At 49.7% G+C, this 17,966-nt stretch overlaps 1 protein-coding gene across 7 annotated transcripts in view; it reads left to right on the forward strand.

The window, feature by feature from the left end:
• Positions 1–17,966, forward strand: part of CACNA1C (calcium voltage-gated channel subunit alpha1 C) — a 561,196-nt gene that overhangs the window by 331,556 nt on the left and 211,674 nt on the right. For all 7 annotated transcript variants that reach the window (XM_054696576.1, XM_054696571.1, XM_054696570.1 and 4 more), the window contains one exon: positions 17,804–17,943. In XM_054696576.1, coding sequence (XP_054552551.1) covers positions 17,804–17,943 — 140 coding nt within the window. The remainder of the gene's footprint in view (positions 1–17,803; positions 17,944–17,966) is intronic.

Here is a 17,966-nt window from a genome sequence, read left to right on the forward strand (position 1 = left end):
TCTGGCAGGAAAATGGAAAAAGAGGCCATGAGTATTCCAAGGAAAGAGTGTGAAGCGCCCTGGGTGCAGCCACAGCTCAGCTACAGCACAGAACCCCACTTCCCCAGGCAGTTCAGGGACACCAGCACCCCCCTGCTTCCCTCTTCCCATTGCATAGGGAAGTGTCAGGGTGTGTTTGGGGCTGCCTGCCTGAGGGCAGGGGAAGGAGATGATGAGGTGGCAGAGGCCAGGAGCATGGAGGCTGCCTGAGGGCCCAGAAGGGGAGGACCCTTATCCCACAAAAGGCCAGGTCCCTGGGGAGTGGTGTCACCCATGCTGGTGGGAAAGCGGCTGCACAGGTCAGCTGGGGTGGAACGCGGTGTAGGGAGAGGAGCATGGAGTGCGCAGCCTTTGGCTAGGACTTGGGGTCCTGAGTCTAATGACTCTAGCTGCTCTTGAGACTCTGCACAAATCATTCCCTATAATGTACCCTCATTTCCTACTCTGTCATGTGCAGGACTTGACTGAATACTACTCAGATCCCTTTGAGCATGAATACTTGATGTTTTGCAGTGGTTCAGGAGCCCTGGTGTCTCAGGGGCTGCCTGCTGGGGGACACAGCCCTCCCCTGGAGGCAGCAGAGCTCACCTGGGTGACCTGCTCAAGAGAGGGGCGGGGGAGCACCCAGGGCTAGGGCCAGGGAGAAGAGGCTAGACAATAGCCCCTGCCCCTTGGGCTATAGCCCAGGACCTGGATATCCTCTTCCTGCCAAGAAACAAGCCCCCTGTCATGGCAGGTACAGTGCAAGTCTAAAGCAGCAAAAGCAGAAAATGATTAGATAAATCCTATCTCACCAGTGCACACTACTTAAAAGCTCTCAGGTTACTGTAGTTATATTAGAGACAAAATGGAATAATGTATAAGATGCCTAAAACCTATTTCTAAGCAAAAATAAAGGTGATTGTAAAATACTATGACTAGAATGATGCGAATTTTGGAAAAACAAAAGTAGATACACAGAAAAGAAATAGATTGATCATACGATCCAGAATGTTGTCGGGTTAGCTGGTTATGTTGTCTGGTTATGAAGGAAGTGAGAAATTGCTAATTTTTGTTTTCCTTGTTTCACATGAGAGTTGTCTGAAACTTCTAATATGAAATCTTTTATCTTTGCTATTTATCAGAAGAGAAAATGATCAAGAGTATAAGAAATAAAGGGGCTCCGCTGAGGGAAGCAGTGGGAACACTGGGTACAAGCTCAGAGTGTTGTAGAGCAACCCCGATACAAAACGGGGTGCCTGACTGTGGGTCCTCACCCGCGCGCTTAAAAGGACTTATCAATGCTCTACTGCAGGCACACGTGAAAGGTTAATAAAAGGTTTATTTACAAGGGAAGAGGAAATGAGGAAATGTACAGCTCAGGGAGAAAAGTGGGAGACAAAGTTTTAAATGCGTCCTACCCGATCCGCGGATCAGGAATCCCAAATGGCACTCTGAGAGTTGGCCGCCAGCCAGGAGCGGTGAAGCCAGGAGGCGAGCGATCACGAGCCAGAGAGCCCCCAAGGCCCACGTGTTTGGTTTTTATACCCAACCTGGCTGCCCAACTCCACCCTCAGGTCCCAGCCACCCTCCTTTGGTGGTGATGGGATTTGTCTTTTACAAAGTCTTGATGGCTTTAGTCTGGGGTGGGGGTGGGGTCCACAAAGCCTGTATGGGATTAACTCAGGACATCATTTCCCCCTAACAAGAGGAGGTGAGATGTGAAAGCAGGAAGGTAGGCCAGTAAAAGGCTTGCTTATCCACCATTGCAGAAAACAGAACCAGGGGATTAAATCATGAGAGCAAGAAACCTTGGCCTTTACCTTTGCAATTTAACCTTTAGCAGCCAGTCTTCTGAGCTCTGGCTTTTTTGAATGCACTTACCTCATTTCCAGTTTGGGCTTAATGCTCTCCTCATTTGCAATGCTAAGCTTTTTATCTGTTTTTCCCTCAAAGCTTTGTAGTTCACTTGAAAGACCTCAATGAAGTCTGAAAGGCACAGGGAGCCCAGATTACCCAATGCCAGTGCCTGGGACAAATGAAAGGTCACAGGAATAAGGGAAAGTTTCCAGAGAGTTCCAGAAAGTCCCAGAAGACTTGGGAAGTGAAATAATAATTTGACAGAAGAGATTTACTTGCTTTATGTTGTTGGGTGCCTCTCTGCCTTACCACAGTATTGGTGTAGGGGGAACGGATGACCAGTCCCCGTGTTCTAGAAATCATTTGTGGTGAGACTGTAAAATGATCTCAGACCCTATGGATCTAGAATCTAGGATGCAGCTTAGCACTGGGTGAAAGCACATGGCTGAGAACTGACTGAGCACGGTTACTTTCAGATACTCCTGAGTTTCCAAATCTCGTCAATCAACAAGCGATATATATACCCACCCTTGACAAAATACTGGGTTAAAAGCTGAGAGCTGTAATTGTAAGAACAGCCCTTGTCCACACAGAACAGGTGATTTAATTGAGAAGGCAAGATGTAATAAACTCATGTAAAATTGACGGTATCAGAAATAATTTATGTCAGGGTGGGAAAAATGCCCCCATGTGAGAATGTGCCTGAGGGCCGAGGGAGTGGTGTGGACAGTGAGCGCTACAGCTCTCAGAAGAATTTAAAGAAGTGGCAATTAACTTGAGTCTGGGGAGGAAGAAAGCAGCTATTTCAGACTCAGGGAGAACAATTTAGGTCAAGAGGTAAGACAGCCCAAGTTGTATTTATAAGCAGTGGAGGGTAGAGAAGGCCTGTATGGTCGGAAAGATGGTGTATCAGCTAGCTCGTGCCGCCTGACAAACAGCCTGACGCTTTGTGGCTTTGAACAACCACCTTTGGTTCAGCTCACATTTCTGCCGTTTGGTCACTTGGATTGGGCCTACTGGCTCCTCCAGACCCAGCAGGACTCAGCTAATCAAAGTGGGACTATTTCAAGAGTCTGCAGCCAGCTGGTGGATCCCTCAAGGTTGCCTGTTCATTATGGTCTTGGCTGGAGCGGCTGGAATGACAGGGTCCCTGTCCCACCTGGTATCTTGCAGGGTATCTTGGGTTTGTTCATGTGTTGGGAGACAGGTTTCCTGTATGAGAGAAGAAGCTGCAAGAGCTCAAGAGACCCAGCTTAGTTGTTGCAAAGTGTCACTTCCACAGCCATCTATTGTTCAAAGGGAGAGTCAGCACAGAGTCCAGAGGTGGGCAGATGGCCTGTGATTCTAGAAGGGAAGAGCTGCAAAATATTGTGGCCATATTTCCCATCTTCCACAGATTGATTGGCTGGAGCCAAATCCTTCAGGGTCTCGGGTGCCAGAGGAAGAATGCCTTAGTAGGGAGGACACGGAAGGTTTGCAATGAGCTGGAGAATGGGAAAGGCCTCAGGTTCCCAAAGACCAGCCTGCTGAGCTGCGCCAGCATCTACAATGGAGATGTCTCAGTCTGCAGTTAGATGAGAAAAACAAGCACCGTGCAGTGTGTGTCTGTGAGTGAGTGATACAAGCGGGGTTGCCAGCAGTCTTTATTCTTGGATAGTTTCTCTTTCCTTTTATGAAACAAAGGAGATAATAAATGGTTGTTGTGATTTTTAATATTTCTCCTTATCAGAGTAAGAAGTTGGCAGCCCTGTATCCATCTCTAACATTTCACCAACCCATGAAATCCTCACAAAAGCCTAGGAATTACTGGATATGTGATTAAGACAAAGGATTCAAAGAAAGGACTCAATGGCTACTTGCTGACCCACATAATCAAGGAAGGCTTCCCAGAGGAAGTGGGATCTTGGCTAGCGTTAGGTGAGGCAGATATTTAAAAGTAAAATAACGTCCACTTTAGAATGTTTTTACTATATTAGCAATTTCTTATCAGATCCAATACTCAGCCCCATCACTTCGGAGCTTTCAGGCTAGGACCTGCTTCCAGAGGAGAGGATATCTTGTATTATTTGCTTGGAAATTGAAAATCTGTTTTAGTTTTACCTGAAAAGTCCTTTCATAAGGTTTTGCTTATGCATTGTTGGTTCAACATTGCCTACAGAATAAAGCCCAAAGTCTATTCACTGGCATCCGAAGGCCTTCTGCTTTGCCAGTCTCTTTACCGTCTGCTTGAGCCAGACATTGGGATACACTGAGCTTGTGTCCTGACCTTGCTTCCTGCCCCCCACTCTACTCCCCACCCTACCTCCCACTCAGTGTTCCATCTGCCCCACCCCAGTGCTCAGTGCACAGGTTGCCTTCTCCAGGAAGCCCTCACTGGCTGATTCAAGCAGCCGTGGCACTGACCATCTGTGTCACTCACAATTTCTTCCATTTCTTAGGGAGGTATGAATCCTACCAACCTAGGCTGCCACCTGCTTGAGGATGGAGATGTCTTCCTGTCTCAGTGTATCCCGAAGTATGTGGTTCCTCAAAGGCACTCAGCAGATGTTCAAACACAACCATTGGTAGCTGGTGAGACAGGCCTGGGGTAGAAAGTTCTGTAGAATTGGAGCTGGCTCAGACGAGAGCTTTGCTCCCCCTGAAAGGGGCCCACACAGAGGGAGCTCCTAACCTGTGGGTCCAACCCTTTCCACCCATGCTGCCCACTTCTCTGTACTCTGACCCCTGTCCTGGTTCCACTGAACTCACAAACCAATAGGGTACCCCTCAAGTGGCTGGATGTTCCCATAAAGGCAGATTTGAATAAAGAGAGCTCATCAGAGTCAGAAGAGGTCTCGCTTGCACTGGGCATGTCTTGCAGTGGGCAGTCAGGGGGCTGACAGGGCTGAAGCTTAGCCCGTGTCCATGCCTCATTACGCCAACTCCATGTGCGTAGAGGAAGCTGGGAGCGTGGCAGATGGTGGCTGCTCTAGCAAAGTGTTGCTTACTGGGTGATTTCAAGCTGTAACAGAAATTTATTCTTTCAGAGCCTAAAGTTCTAGAGCCTAGAAGTCTAAAAACAAGGGGCCAGCTCTTTAGAGGACAATCTATTCTGTGTCTTTAGCTTCTGGGGCTGCCAGCCATCCTCGGCATCCCTTGGCTTGTAGACACACCCCTTGGCTCTCTCCCCTGTGGCACAGGCCATCTCCCTGTGTGTGCCTCTGTTTCCTCCTCTGGTAAGGACACCAGCATCCTGGAATGGGAGCTCCCTTTGCTCCAGAATGACCTCATCTTAACAAGTTACATCTGCAGTGATCCTACTTCCAAATACGGTCACATTCCGAGGTTTGAGAAAGGCATGAATTTGGGGAGAGGGAGGGCACTAATTAGCCCAGTACACACTGGATTCCATAGCAAGCTTACTAGATAGGACTCGAACAGCGAATTCTGAGACCCTGTGGGATTCCAGGGGTGAACACCAGGACAACTGAGGAGAAAAGCACTGGGTTTGGAGTTAAAAAAAAAAAAAAAAAAAAAAACAGCAAAAACTTGGGCTTAAACTCTCTCCACCAGCTGGATGAGCTTCAGATTCTTCTGTCATACGGGAGTGACATGCCCCTTCCCCCACGGAGGGTGAGTGTTGAGTTAGACGTTCGATAACTTTCGGGCAGCAGCTCTGACGGCTGATACCAAGCGTCTGGCTCTCTGGAAGGCAGCTTTGTCTGGTAACTTTGCGTGAAGTGCTGAGTTGCTAGATACTTGTTTGTTTGCTTGCTCCCAGGGTTGCCCTGCTTTTCCACACACCTTCCTGAGGTAACAGGAAGGGTGGTTTTGCCCACCTCCTCCTGGAAGGAGCTGCGCAAGTGCAGAGGAGACTGTGTGCTCAGACCTGGGGTGGGACACTGAGCCTCGCTTTCCATAGACCTGCCATGCCACATTTCATCCCGTGAGTTAGCAAGACAGGCCTTGTTGCTGACTAAATCTAGAAGCACTGGGTGCTTTGCCTGAGGACCTAGAAATGGCTAATGACAAAGTGACCAACACCAAGATGCTCATTCCCAGGATGGTGTAGTTGCCACCACGGCTTGCTCATTGCCCCTGTGAGGGGTCCAGAAAAATCCATAAGTGGCAATATGAAAGTAGGGACAGAAAGGTTTTGCTGTACACAAAGGCCGCATAACAGAATAGCATGGCTAAGACATCGGGCAGATGCAGCCCCAATCCTGCAAATGAGAAAATGATGCTCCTGCCCGGGGGAGGTCATCTGTGTGAAGTGTTGTGCCTGGGACCTGGCACGCCACGAGATGGGAGCCAAGGGGTTGGCCATTGGCTTACCTGCTTGCCAGAGGAGACGGGCAGTGTGCCCGTGCACCGTGGCAGCTGTGCTGAGGCTTAGTGACTGTCAGGGTGAATGCAGGGACCCCGGAATTGGCCCCTGGTGTTCCAGACCCCAAGACTCCCATCCTATTCTCAATTGTCACACAAACCCATCTTCAGCTGGGAGAGGAAGCTCAAGCTCCGAGATCACCAGGGAGAAGACTAAAATCCCTGTTACCACACATCCCTGCCAGAGCTTGTCCCCAGATTTTATTGCTGTCTGTTTTCTATCATTTTAATTGAACTGGTCAGCAAGAAGAACAGGCCCTTCATTAAAAGAGAAAGGAGATACCTACAAAAAGTCAAAATTATGGCTATTTACAGCTTGCAGGAAACACTTTTTAAATGAGATCTGCCTTCTGCAGAGGCGTCAGCCAGCCTCTGAGAAGGACTCGTGTGGTGGCGCCAAGCCTTAGTTGGAGGAGAGGCCAGTCGGCCCTCGCCGGGTGCCTTGGGGTCAGCAGAGGCTGGGAGCCGTCGTCAGGGATGAGCACTCTGGCTTCCCAGAGCAGGAAGTGGGTGAGGCTCCCGGGTCGCCAGTGCCCTGTACTCAGCATGGCGCCTGGGGCCGGGATGTCTAGAGAATGCCAGTAGCTTAGCTCCTCCCGATGGCCAGCAGGAGTTTGCCCTGGGGCTCAGGTTCTGCTCCCCTCTTACCCGCCAACTCCACTCTGACATACCTTGGGGAGCAGGTGTCTGAGGCCAGCAGAGCCTGCGAGGCCCATTGTGAGGCTCTGAGCATAAGCCAGGACTGTGGGCCCCTCTCTAGGTTTTTTTCTTGTTTGACTTTGGGGGGATCACTTCTCTTCTGTGTGTTCCAGTCTTGAAAAATTAGTCCTTCTCACTACTCACTCTATAGTTTAGGTGTTTTCTGCTTTTTGTCTTATTTTTATAGTAATAACCAGAATCGCACTTGACAATTACAAAAGACCCTGATAAATATAATTTAAACATCTTATGTAACCATCTTATTTCAAATACCACATCCCTATGGTAGGGTCATCCCCATTTTACAGGTGAGGAGGTTGAGGCTCAGAAAGGCACAGTCGCGTGCCCGGGAACTGTAACAAGCAGTGCCTCCCAGCTCTGGTCCGTCAGAAATGCTGTGGAGGTTCAGACATTAGAGTGAACGCAAATTCTGGATGGTAGATCAGAAAAGGCTGAGAAGCAAATGCTTTTTTCTTTTTTAAAGGGGTGTGTAGGGCCTCCCTGGTGGCACAGCAGTTGAGCGCTGGGCTGCGAAGCTGCCCGCAGCCTCTGCAGCGCTGGTTCGATCCCCGGCTGCTCCCCGGCCACCGGAGGAGGGTCCCGCATGGCGCGCAGACCTCTCCTGCGGCCCGCTGCTCCCCTCAGCAGTGTACTTCGGTCCTTCTGCCTGCTCTGCTCCCCGCTCTGGCTCTGGTGAATTCTCTCACCCTCCAGCGCTTCTGACTGTACCCAGTGCTTGTATAAAAATAAATAAATAAATAAATAATAAAGGGGTGTGTATTGCCATGTCACATTATGCAGCTTTGTGACCTTGAGCAAGTCCTTCTCTCTCGTTGGGCCTTGCTGTCCTTTTCTGGCTAGACTCACGTATGGGGGATAAGGACACCGCCGCCAGGGAGCATGCTCAGCCCACCCTCAGGAACCACCTTCCTGCCAAGAATCTCTCGTCATGTATGATTCTTTCGTTCTTCCAGGCGTTCCGAAGGCAGCCTAGAGGTCATGTTTGACATGTCCCCTCTCTGCTGAATCTGTCATTGCTTCCTCTCCCTCTGCTCCTTCCCTCTGCGGTGCGAACTCTTATCACTCATTCCTGTGCCACCACAGGGGCTCCCGACTTCAGCCCAATCTGTCTGCAGATTCATCTTCCTAAAACATAGCTTGGCACACAGCACCCCTTGATCACCAGCTGTCATCGGTCCAAAGTCACCGTGGACCCGAAATGCCTGGGACAGCACCCTCCATCTGAAGGACAAACTCTACCTGTCACTCAAGACCTGCTTTAGTTTCAACCCCACCTTTCCGTCCAGTTTTAGCTCCCGAGTGGAACTAACACAAATAGTCTGCTCCTGTGTCTCCACAAGAACTCATCTTTCCCATAGGGGTATCACCTCTTTGTGCCCCAGTCAACCTCCCAGTCCCCATCAAGCCCCGCTCACACCCATGGCCCGATGTCCCTGGTGATCCTTCTCTTCAAATTCCCAGACCGCTTCTTATCTGCAGAAGTCCCGTGCTGAGGAGCAAATGCGACCTGGGTTATGGCTTCTCTCCATCAGGCCCAACCTTCCTGCCTCCTTGCCTGGCTGTGAGCCCCTGGGGGGCAGGGTAGTCTCAACACCCCTCAGTGCAGCCTCCTCAGGTGGTGATGGTGGGTGTTCCTCATGGGGAAGAGAGGTATCCAGGGTGAAGAAGGTCGTCCTTCACCCTCCCCCTGGAGTTCTGTGCCAAGTGCTGGGTGACAGGCAGCTTTGTCTGGGGAGCAGATGGAGGAAGAAATGAGAACATGCTGTGAACCATGAATGTGGGCCTGTGAGAGAGGCCAAGGCTGGGAAGTCAGCCTCCATGTCTCTGAACATCCTTCCAACGTCACACTGGGAGACTCTGTGAGCCTCCAGTCCCTGGCCCTGTGCAGGGTACCATGGGGACGGGGAAAAGTGTGATACAGACCCCGCCCTCAAGGAGCTCACAGTCCTGACAGGGAAGAGAGATCTGAGATGCTGGCTGCCATCAGGGAACGTGTAAAACGTGCCATCATGCCAAGTACAAAATTCCCAGTGAAGACAGGCCTTCGGGCTGCAGGGCTCACAGAAGAAGGAGACGGAGAAACCTGGAGCTGGACAAGCACCCTTGACGGGAGGAGGTGTCCAGCTGTCACTGGAGGACATGAGAAATGCCAGGCCAGGGGCCCCAGAGGCCAAAATGGAACTAGATAGGCAGGGCAGGGTGTTGGGAGAAGACAAGTTACATAACAGGGAAGAAAAAGATACAAGCAGAGACGTTGGGCCTGATGATATAGGTATAGGGAATCCCTGCAGGTTCCTGAGGAGGGATGGTGAAAATGATGTTCTGGAAAGTTCCATCCTCAGAAATTCCTTCATCCTTTGAGGATAAGAAAAAGCCCACAGGTCTATATCCATGTCCTCTGTCTCAGACTTCCGAGAATGGAATATTGGAAGGGTCCTCCATGCCTCCCCACCTTTCAGAACTGGGAATGTGCAGTTCCTGTCCTTGGGCTCAACAGCTCTGCGCTATAACCAGAGGCTCATGCAGAACTATGTGGGCAACCCTCTGATGGGGATTTGGGCTGATCTCTCTAGATCTAGTCTGAGACCATAATCTGAAATAAGCATCTCACGCACAGGCTGGAGCTAACCGGGAGACAGAAAAGCATTTGTCTAACCGTGTTTACGAGCTCTTGCCCTTCCCTGCTGAGTGAGACTAAGCTCAGTCTTAATGTGCCCAAATGGCTGATAAGGGTGGAAGCATCAAGCAACAGCAGGATAAAGCCACAGAATGAGGAGAGGCGTGTAGAGATAGCACATAGAACCTATCAATAAGGATGCTTTCAGACGTATTACGAAACTCACCCCGAAATGGTCTCTACACTGAGGAAGTTTTAGCTCACACAAAAGGAACTGCAAATTAGGATGGCATCAAAGTTGGCAAAGTCAATTCACCGGTTCAATAAGGACCCTTGCTCTTCTCACCTTTTCTCTCTGTCACCTCACTGTGTTGTTCTTGTCTTCAACTTTGTAGTCTTCTTGGTCCCTAGATGGCTGTGGCAGTTCTAGGTTTTATAGGCAGACGTGAATGTGTCCAGCTAAAGAAGGAGATCATAGTGTTTTCAGGCTTGTATGCCTTCCTCTCTCTTTTTTTAAAAAAAAAAATATTTATTTATGCAGATAAGAGCTGGGGTACAGGCCAGAGGGGTGGGGGTTGGAGGTGAAAGGATTCTCCAGAGACAGAGTGGGGAACAGAACAGGCAAATCTACTGAAATACACTGCTGAGGGGAGAAGCAAGCAAGACAGAAGAGGTCTGCTGCACCATGTGGGTTGCTCCCTGGCTGGGAATCAAACTTGTACAGCAGTGGCTGTGGATAGCTTCATAGTGCTGCATCTTAACCCCTTGCACCACCAGGGAGGCCCTCTTCCTCTCTTTTTCAATCAATGAAGGATCTTTTCCGGGGGCATCCAGAAAATTTCCTTTCATGCCACATTAGCCAGGCTTGGGTCTGTGCCCCTTCCAAATCTGACAGTTAGACTAGTGGTTGTTTCAATGAGGCAAGACAGGCAAGTGGGGTGGGCGATACTCAGCCATGGTCAGTGGGAATGGTGCTCCGGCCAGGTGGGCACTGCTTGTACATTGCTTAACACTGCCTGGTCTCAACAAGAATCAGATGCTCAGAGTAGCCCCCGCACAGCCCCAGTGCTCTTCCATCCTGACAGGGGTCAAGGGATGCGGGGGTAGGTGAGCTCATGGGGTGCATCTTCTCCAAAAGCAATGGGGAGGACATCAGTGTCTTGACCATACTGTTTATTAGCTGCATGGCTTTGTGGAAGATTACCTCAGCACTTTGATTAGTTTCCACCTGTATCTAATGGAGATAATAGTGTTTTTAGTCATCATGCAGAATTACTGTTAAAACTAGAACTAAAGCCTCCAGTCTCAGACTGAGACATTGACTGTAGCTATAGTGGAGGTGATGATGATGTGATGGTAGTGGTGATGGTGGTGGTGGAAGAGGTGTGGTGGTGGTGGTGATGGTAGTTAAGGCAGAGGGGAGCGAATGGATGGGGTGCTAGTAATAGGGAATGTGGAGGTGGTGGAGGTGATGATGGTGGTAGAGGTGATGATGATGGTGGTGGAGGTGATGATGGTGATGGTGGAGGTGATGATGATGGTGGTGGAGGTGATGATGATGGTGGTGGAGGTGATGATGGTGATGGTGGAGGTGATGATGATGGTGGTGGAGGTGATGATGGTGGTGGTGGAGGTGATGATGGTGGTGGTGGAGGTGATGATGGTGGTGGTGGAGGTGATGATGGTGGTGGTGGAGGTGATGATGGTGGTGGTGGAGGTGATGATGGTGATGGTGGAGGTGATGATGGTGGTGGTGGAGGTGATGATGATGGTGGTGGAGGTGATGATGGTGGAGGTGATGATGGTGGAGGTGATGATGGTGGAGGTGATGAAGATGGTGGTGGAGGTGATGATGGTGACAAGGACAGTGTGATGATGGTAGTGAAGATGGTAGTGATGATAATGATGGTAATGGTGGTGAGGTGGGGGGAAAAGAAAGAGGAAGAGAAAATGTACCTGCTCTTCCTGTTTCACAGGATGAGAGTCAACATAAAAATGTCTGGGTAAGTGCCTTGTAAACTGTAAAATACTACCCAGTGAGTCATCACTCTGGCGATTTCCAGTGCTTAGCAAACTTCCTGAATCCAGGATTAATCTGTTCCTGAAAAACACTCACCCTTTGCCCTGCGCCCTTGTCAACCACACCCGGAACAAGTCACTCCAAGAGGCAGGGCAGTGGCAGTTCCCAGAGACACAGGGAAAACACACCTCTGGGGCCCGGGGTTTCCCAGCCAGAGGAAGCCAGGTATTGTAGGTCTCGAGGCCAAAGGGGGAGGTAGACAAGGACATCCCCAACAGGTGGAAGCCAGCAAATGGAACACAGAAGTTTTTAGTCTGGCTTGGTTTTGTAAGTTGCTTTGATAACAGAAAGCAGATGTGAGGCCTCAAGTCTCTAGTTTTTGTTGATGTCCAGAGGCTCCAAAGGGGACAGTGAGTTGTGCCACCTGCTTAGAGCTCAGGAGCCTGGTGGGGAGAGAAGGCAGGTGGCAGGGCTCATGCTATGACCCTTCCAGCCAGGGGATACAGGGTCCAGCAGAGCCAAGACCTCGGGGCAGGACACTTGAGGATGAAGCTCCCTGGAGCTAGAATATCCATTCCACATAAGGGACATTCCATCAGGTGTGGGACACCCATACCAGGCAGGTGCTCCCAGTGACAGCAGCTGCCATTGTGATTTCTAATTCTCAAAATTACCCTCGAGTTGGTATAACATTTTTTCACATTGCTGGTGAAGAAACCCAAGTTTGGGAGATTGAGTAGCTTTTCTTGGTGGAACAGTTTTCTCCCAGGTATGTCTGACTCAGTAGATACCTGGTTGGGAGGTGCACGTCCCTTCCATTCATATCAGGTAAAGGCCCTTTACTGCCCGGGAGCCCCTAGTTGGCATAGTAGTCCAGAGTTTCAGTCAATCCACTGACAAAAACAAATTTGCTCTACCGAAGGAACACCAGATCAGCCTTCAGGCATCCCAAGTGCTCATCACACGGGCTAGATGTGTGAACTAGGACAAGTCCTCTTACTCCTGTATAATGAGGAGCTTAGAATGGGTGTCCTTGCAGCTCCTGTTATTCTGAACTCCATTGATGTCCTAAGAGAGCCGTGCCACAAGTGATGTGGCAGAGCAGACCCTCAGGAATTACTGGTGGCCAACTGAATGAAGAAGTGAGAGAATGAAGAAGTCAGACAGTAGGGCGATAAGTATTCTAGTTTCTTCATCTCCTTTGGTTGGAGAATAGTGAGGACTATTTAGAGGTCAAGTTAAATGGTCCTTAATTATGAAACAATCTGGAATACAAGGTGCTGCTTCAAGCATTAGTGCTGTGTGTATCATCTTTGCACCTTGTACGGAGATGGGATTACATGACTGGGCTTCTCATCAATTCTGTTGGGTGTAGAATTCTTGGCAGCTTTAATAAATGCACTTGCATAAATTTAAGTGGGTACATGCAGGTTCTCTTGGTATAAATTCTCACATCCTGGTATAGTACAGCAAGTGTAAGCTATACGGTGTTGGCCACAGAGGGTGGATATCGTTGGGTGTACCGTGTGTGTGTGTGTGTGTGTGTGTGCGCGCGCGTGCACACACATCATGCAGACACTGCATGCGTGAAATAGACTTGGCAGTTTCCTCGTGATGGCCCCGTCCTAGGAGATCTGCCCTGGCATGTCTTCTGCTCAAAGGGCGTCTGTTCTCCCAAAGCCCAAGAATTAATGCTGTCTTTGATGAACTATTTTTATTATAAGATCTACCTGTATTTATAGTGATTCTTAGAAAAACAAGGCAAGGAACTCTTTGTTCCTTCCCCTGTGTCAGAATCGAACTGCACCTTGGGCAGCACTGCACACAGACCAGAGACTGGCATCCTCACTTGCCATAGAGTTTGGAGAGACTTCAGAAGTCATCTCCCACTGTGGAAGGGGTGTTCAGAGCACCAAGAAAACAAAAAGGTGGGGATTCTTCTGCTCAAATAAAATCTGATGCTGAACCCATATGTAAAGCTACAAAAGTCTTCAGGGCTGGTTCAGGAAAAAGTGGGTGCTGTGTTTTGGTGTGTATTCTCTGTCCACACTCCATCAAATTGGCTCCCTGGACTCTCTACTCAGCTATGTAGACAACTTAACTGCGGGCTAACATGGCAATGTGATTGGTTCAATGATGGGGGAGACAGAGCCCCACTTTCTCAGCCTTCCCCTAACCATTAACTGCTCCTAAAGCAGCATTGTGGAAAACTGCAGTGCTGTATTTTTTAAATGCTTGACTAGTTCTTTTGCAGATAATAAAATCAAACCAGAGAAGAAAGTGGCTTGCCCAAATACACACAGCACCACTGGGCGCCCAAACCAAAATTATTACCATCAAGAGATAATTGAGTCTCTGCCTCTGGAGAGTTTTACTGTCACTGAAAGGTGGGCTCTATGTTCATGGGAGGATAAATAGAACTCTAACGGGCCTCCCAGTGGCACAAGGGGTTAAGCACCACGCTGTGAAGCTGTCCGCAGCCTCTGCAGCACGAATTTGATCCCCAGCCAGCCAGGGAGCAACCCACATGGAGCAGCAGACCTCTCCTGGCTCGCCCACTGCTCCCCAGTGTATCTCAGTCAGTCTGCCTGTTCTATTCCCCACTCTGTCTCTGGTGGATCCTCTCACCACCCCACCCCCCGCATCTCTGGCCTGTACCCCAGGTCTTGCATGCATAAATAAATAAATCTTAAAAAAAAAATGGAACTCTAAGATAACTGGTCATTCTTGGTGTTGAGACGATATCATGATTTCTGGGGTCTGTGACTCTTCACTGAATCCTGAATATTTCAAACGAGAGTGTGACCATGACCCCCCATTACCAGGGGCAGCATTAAGACATGAGCAGGAAGAAAGGAAAGAAAGAGGAGACATAGTGGAAAGGAAGCAGTAGGAGGAAGAGAGCACTGGATGGTGAGAGAAAATGATGGAAAGAAAGACAGGTGCCATCTCAAAGGGGATGTCTTCACACCTGCTCCAAGGCAGGTGGCTTTCACCCAGTGTGTGTATCATTTTTGACTTTTTGGGGGGAAGGGTTGGTGTGGAATGCATTCTGTAATCAACGTCCCAGAGGCCAGAAGGAATACGACGCCTTTACCAACAGCCATCAGCACTCACGCTCACAAGCTCACGCCCTGCACAGATGCCTGTGCTGCAGACTGTGCAACAGGCGCCTGCCTCTTCTGGAGCTTTTGTCCAGACCCTTCTTACTGGCTCTGCAAACCCATTTCAGTTCTATCTCGGATCGTTCGACATCTTAGCACGAGAAGTCTGGCCCAGTTGCATCTTTGGGGCTAAGTAGGGACCAGGGAAGAAACAGTCCCCAGAACCCAAGTTGATGGTGGGGAAAATGGTTTCCCCTCCTCCGCATGTACTTTCCTGCCTCAGTCTCTTCCCAGTATCCCAGTTTTCCAAGAGGTTAATTGGATAACCTCTAAGATTCCATCTATCTCCCGGACTCCTTGGCTTTCAAAGGGATTCTGTTACTTCTGCCTCGCAGATAAATTCCCATCATGGAAAAGCACTTTCTTGGCAATGAGATTGTTCCTTAAAGACCTGGGTTCCAGCCTCAGCTCATCTCTCTTTAGTCTGCAGACTCTTCAAGGGCAGCCTCCCTCCACCCTCCCCTGCAGGCTGAACCCCCACTGAGCCCCTCTTCTGTTGTCTGATCACCAATAGCTCTGCTTTGATGTCCCACAAGTGCCTTAGATTCAGCAAGTCCAGAACCCATGCCTCCCCTGTGTTCCTCTTCCTCAAGTTTCCTCCCCGCAGTGAGAGGCGCCGCCATCCAGAGGCACCCAAATTAGAAAGCTCAGGGGGGAGGGCAGTGCACTTCTTCTGCTGCCTCTTCCCCCAACCCCTACATGCAATCACAAATGAAATTACATTTTTATATTGCTCAAATCCACCTACTTCTTACCGATCCCACTGACTCCACCTCTGCTCAAAATTCCATGATCTCCGTGTGGGTCATTCCCCAACTGTCCACCCCCATGGCCACTGCCAAGCTCCATACCAGAACCACCCCGTCACCCCAGTATCCTCAGTTTGGAATTCAGGCATCACTCCCTGGCCATCATTGGAGGGGGGTGAGTGGCTGTTTGGCAAATACCCCCCACACATACACACGCACCTTTCACAAGCTTCCACAGGTCACACTGTGTCCTTTTGTAATGTCCTTTCCATTTCAACACTGTTTTGGCATATATTTTAGCCCAACATCCACAAATTTTAGAAGACCCAATGCTAATCTGTTCTTGGGTCAAGACGCTTGGGCAGCCATTGTCCCCAGACCAAATTATGATGCCAGGATAGGTGGGAAGGAAGAAGAGGACACATCTGCCTCAAAGTGCTGGTTAAATTCTACCTCTCCACCGCCTTCCCCATGTTACCACCTGATCTGGGCCTGCGTCAGCACTTGGACCACTGGCTCTTAAACTTCCAGGTGCCTTAGAAACACCTGGAAAATGGGCCTCCCTGGTGGCATAGGGGTTAAGCCTCAGCGCTAGCACCACTATGGCCTGAGTTCGATCCCCGGCCAGGGAGCTGACAAACATGGCACAGCAGACCTCTCTTGTCTCACCTGCAGCTCCCCTCAGCAGTGTATTTCAGTAGATCCACCTTTTCTGCTCCCCACTCTGTCTCTGGTGAATCCTCTCACTCCCCAGACCTCTGGCCTGTACTCCAGTACTTCTATGCAAAAAAGAAAAGAAAAGAAAAGAAACACTTGGAAATGGTCTGTAATGCACATTTCCAAGTTCCATAATTGGGGGATCACTTCAGCAGATCCAGGAATGGCCCAGAATCCTGCACTTTTAAATTTTGCATGCTTAAGCTGCCTTGCCCAGAGCTGGGCATGGTGAGGCCCAGGCCTGTTGTCAAGGGGAGCAGGAAAGAGAGGGTGAGAGCAACATGTGTGTCTAACCTCTCACTGTGGATTCCCCTACCAGGTTCCCAGTGCCCCAGGTCTCTGAGCACCCTCCCAGCAGGCTAGGTGGGAAGAGGAGGGCCTTCAAGGGTGCTGTCCCTCTCTATAATGTCAGTGGGACCTGGACTTCTACCAGGAATTCCTCCTGACCCCATAGGGATGGGAAATCAGCCTGGGGGTTCTGAGCTTCGTGTCTCCTGGGGGCAGAGCAGGGCCCGCTCTGCTTGGAAGGCCTGGGCTGGATGCCATGCGGACTGGTGCCTTGTGCCTCCAGTGACAGACGTGTGGAGGGTCCTACAGAAGTGAGCAGTGGAGCATAAAGGATCCAAGCAGCCTTTTTGCCTGGTGGGGGCCATTAAGGCTTTGCACGGGGGACAGGGTTGTGGGAGAAAGCAATTAGCGGTGAGGGAAGCCAGTGAATCAGCACAGAGTCGGCGCGCTCTAATTGAGCCAAGGAGTTTGTCCTGTTAACTGTGGACTCCTGGGGACAGGAGCTGCATCCTTAAATGCAAAGCCCTTCTTCAAAGTGCCAGAGGGAGGAAAAAGACTCTACCCCTGGAGGAAAGAGATGGGCCTTTTCCATTCACTATCCCACCCCAGCACCTGCCTCCACCCCAGAAATGCTGACTGGTTTTTGTGCTAATCTGGTCTGTGTCTTTGCACAAAGAGTTTTTTTCTCTCAAGAATGAGAGAGGTGTTTAATTTGGGGGCCAGCATACGTGAGCAGTTTGCCTTGTTTCAGCTGTGATCGGATCTTCAGTGTCTTGATAGCTTTGTTGCCATGTTGTCATCTTGGAGAACCCAGCTGGTTCGTTTCCCCAAGACCGTGTCTGCCAGCTTCAGGGTTTGGTACTTCAAAACAGTGGTACGCTTTCCCTGTGGTTCTGTCTCACCCTTCTCCTCTGTCCTGGCATTGTTTTCCTTTAGCTCAAGACATTGTGAGCGCTCTCCTGAGAATGGTCACTGACTCGCTAAATAAAATGTTTCCCCCAAAATGTATAAATTTTCTACCACTCTAATATTTGCAGAGTAACAAGAGGCATTTGAAAACTGAAAACTAAAAGAAAAAAACCCTTCAATGCCCAGTGGATTGGAGCTCTAATGGCAAACCAGAATGGAGTTGGCCATTTGGTTTGGGGGACCCACCGAGTATCCCCCTAGATCCTACCACGGGGGGGCAGCATTCTGCTCTACCTACTGGACAGATCTGCTGGCTCAGAACTTTCCAAATCCCCAATCTAATGACTTTCCTTTTTTCTCTATTTTTGTTTTGTAGGAGCGTGTGGAATATCTCTTTCTCATCATTTTTACTGTGGAAGCATTTTTAAAAGTCATAGCCTATGGACTTCTCTTTCACCCCAACGCTTACCTCCGCAACGGCTGGAACTTACTCGATTTTATAATTGTGGTTGTAGGGTAAGTACAGCTGCCCTTTTCCG

The sequence above is a fragment of the Talpa occidentalis genome, unplaced genomic scaffold, assembly GCF_014898055.3.
Source record: "Talpa occidentalis isolate TD23 unplaced genomic scaffold, MPIMG_talOcc4v2.1 talOcc4.16, whole genome shotgun sequence".
Lineage (NCBI taxonomy): Eukaryota > Metazoa > Chordata > Mammalia > Eulipotyphla > Talpidae > Talpa > Talpa occidentalis.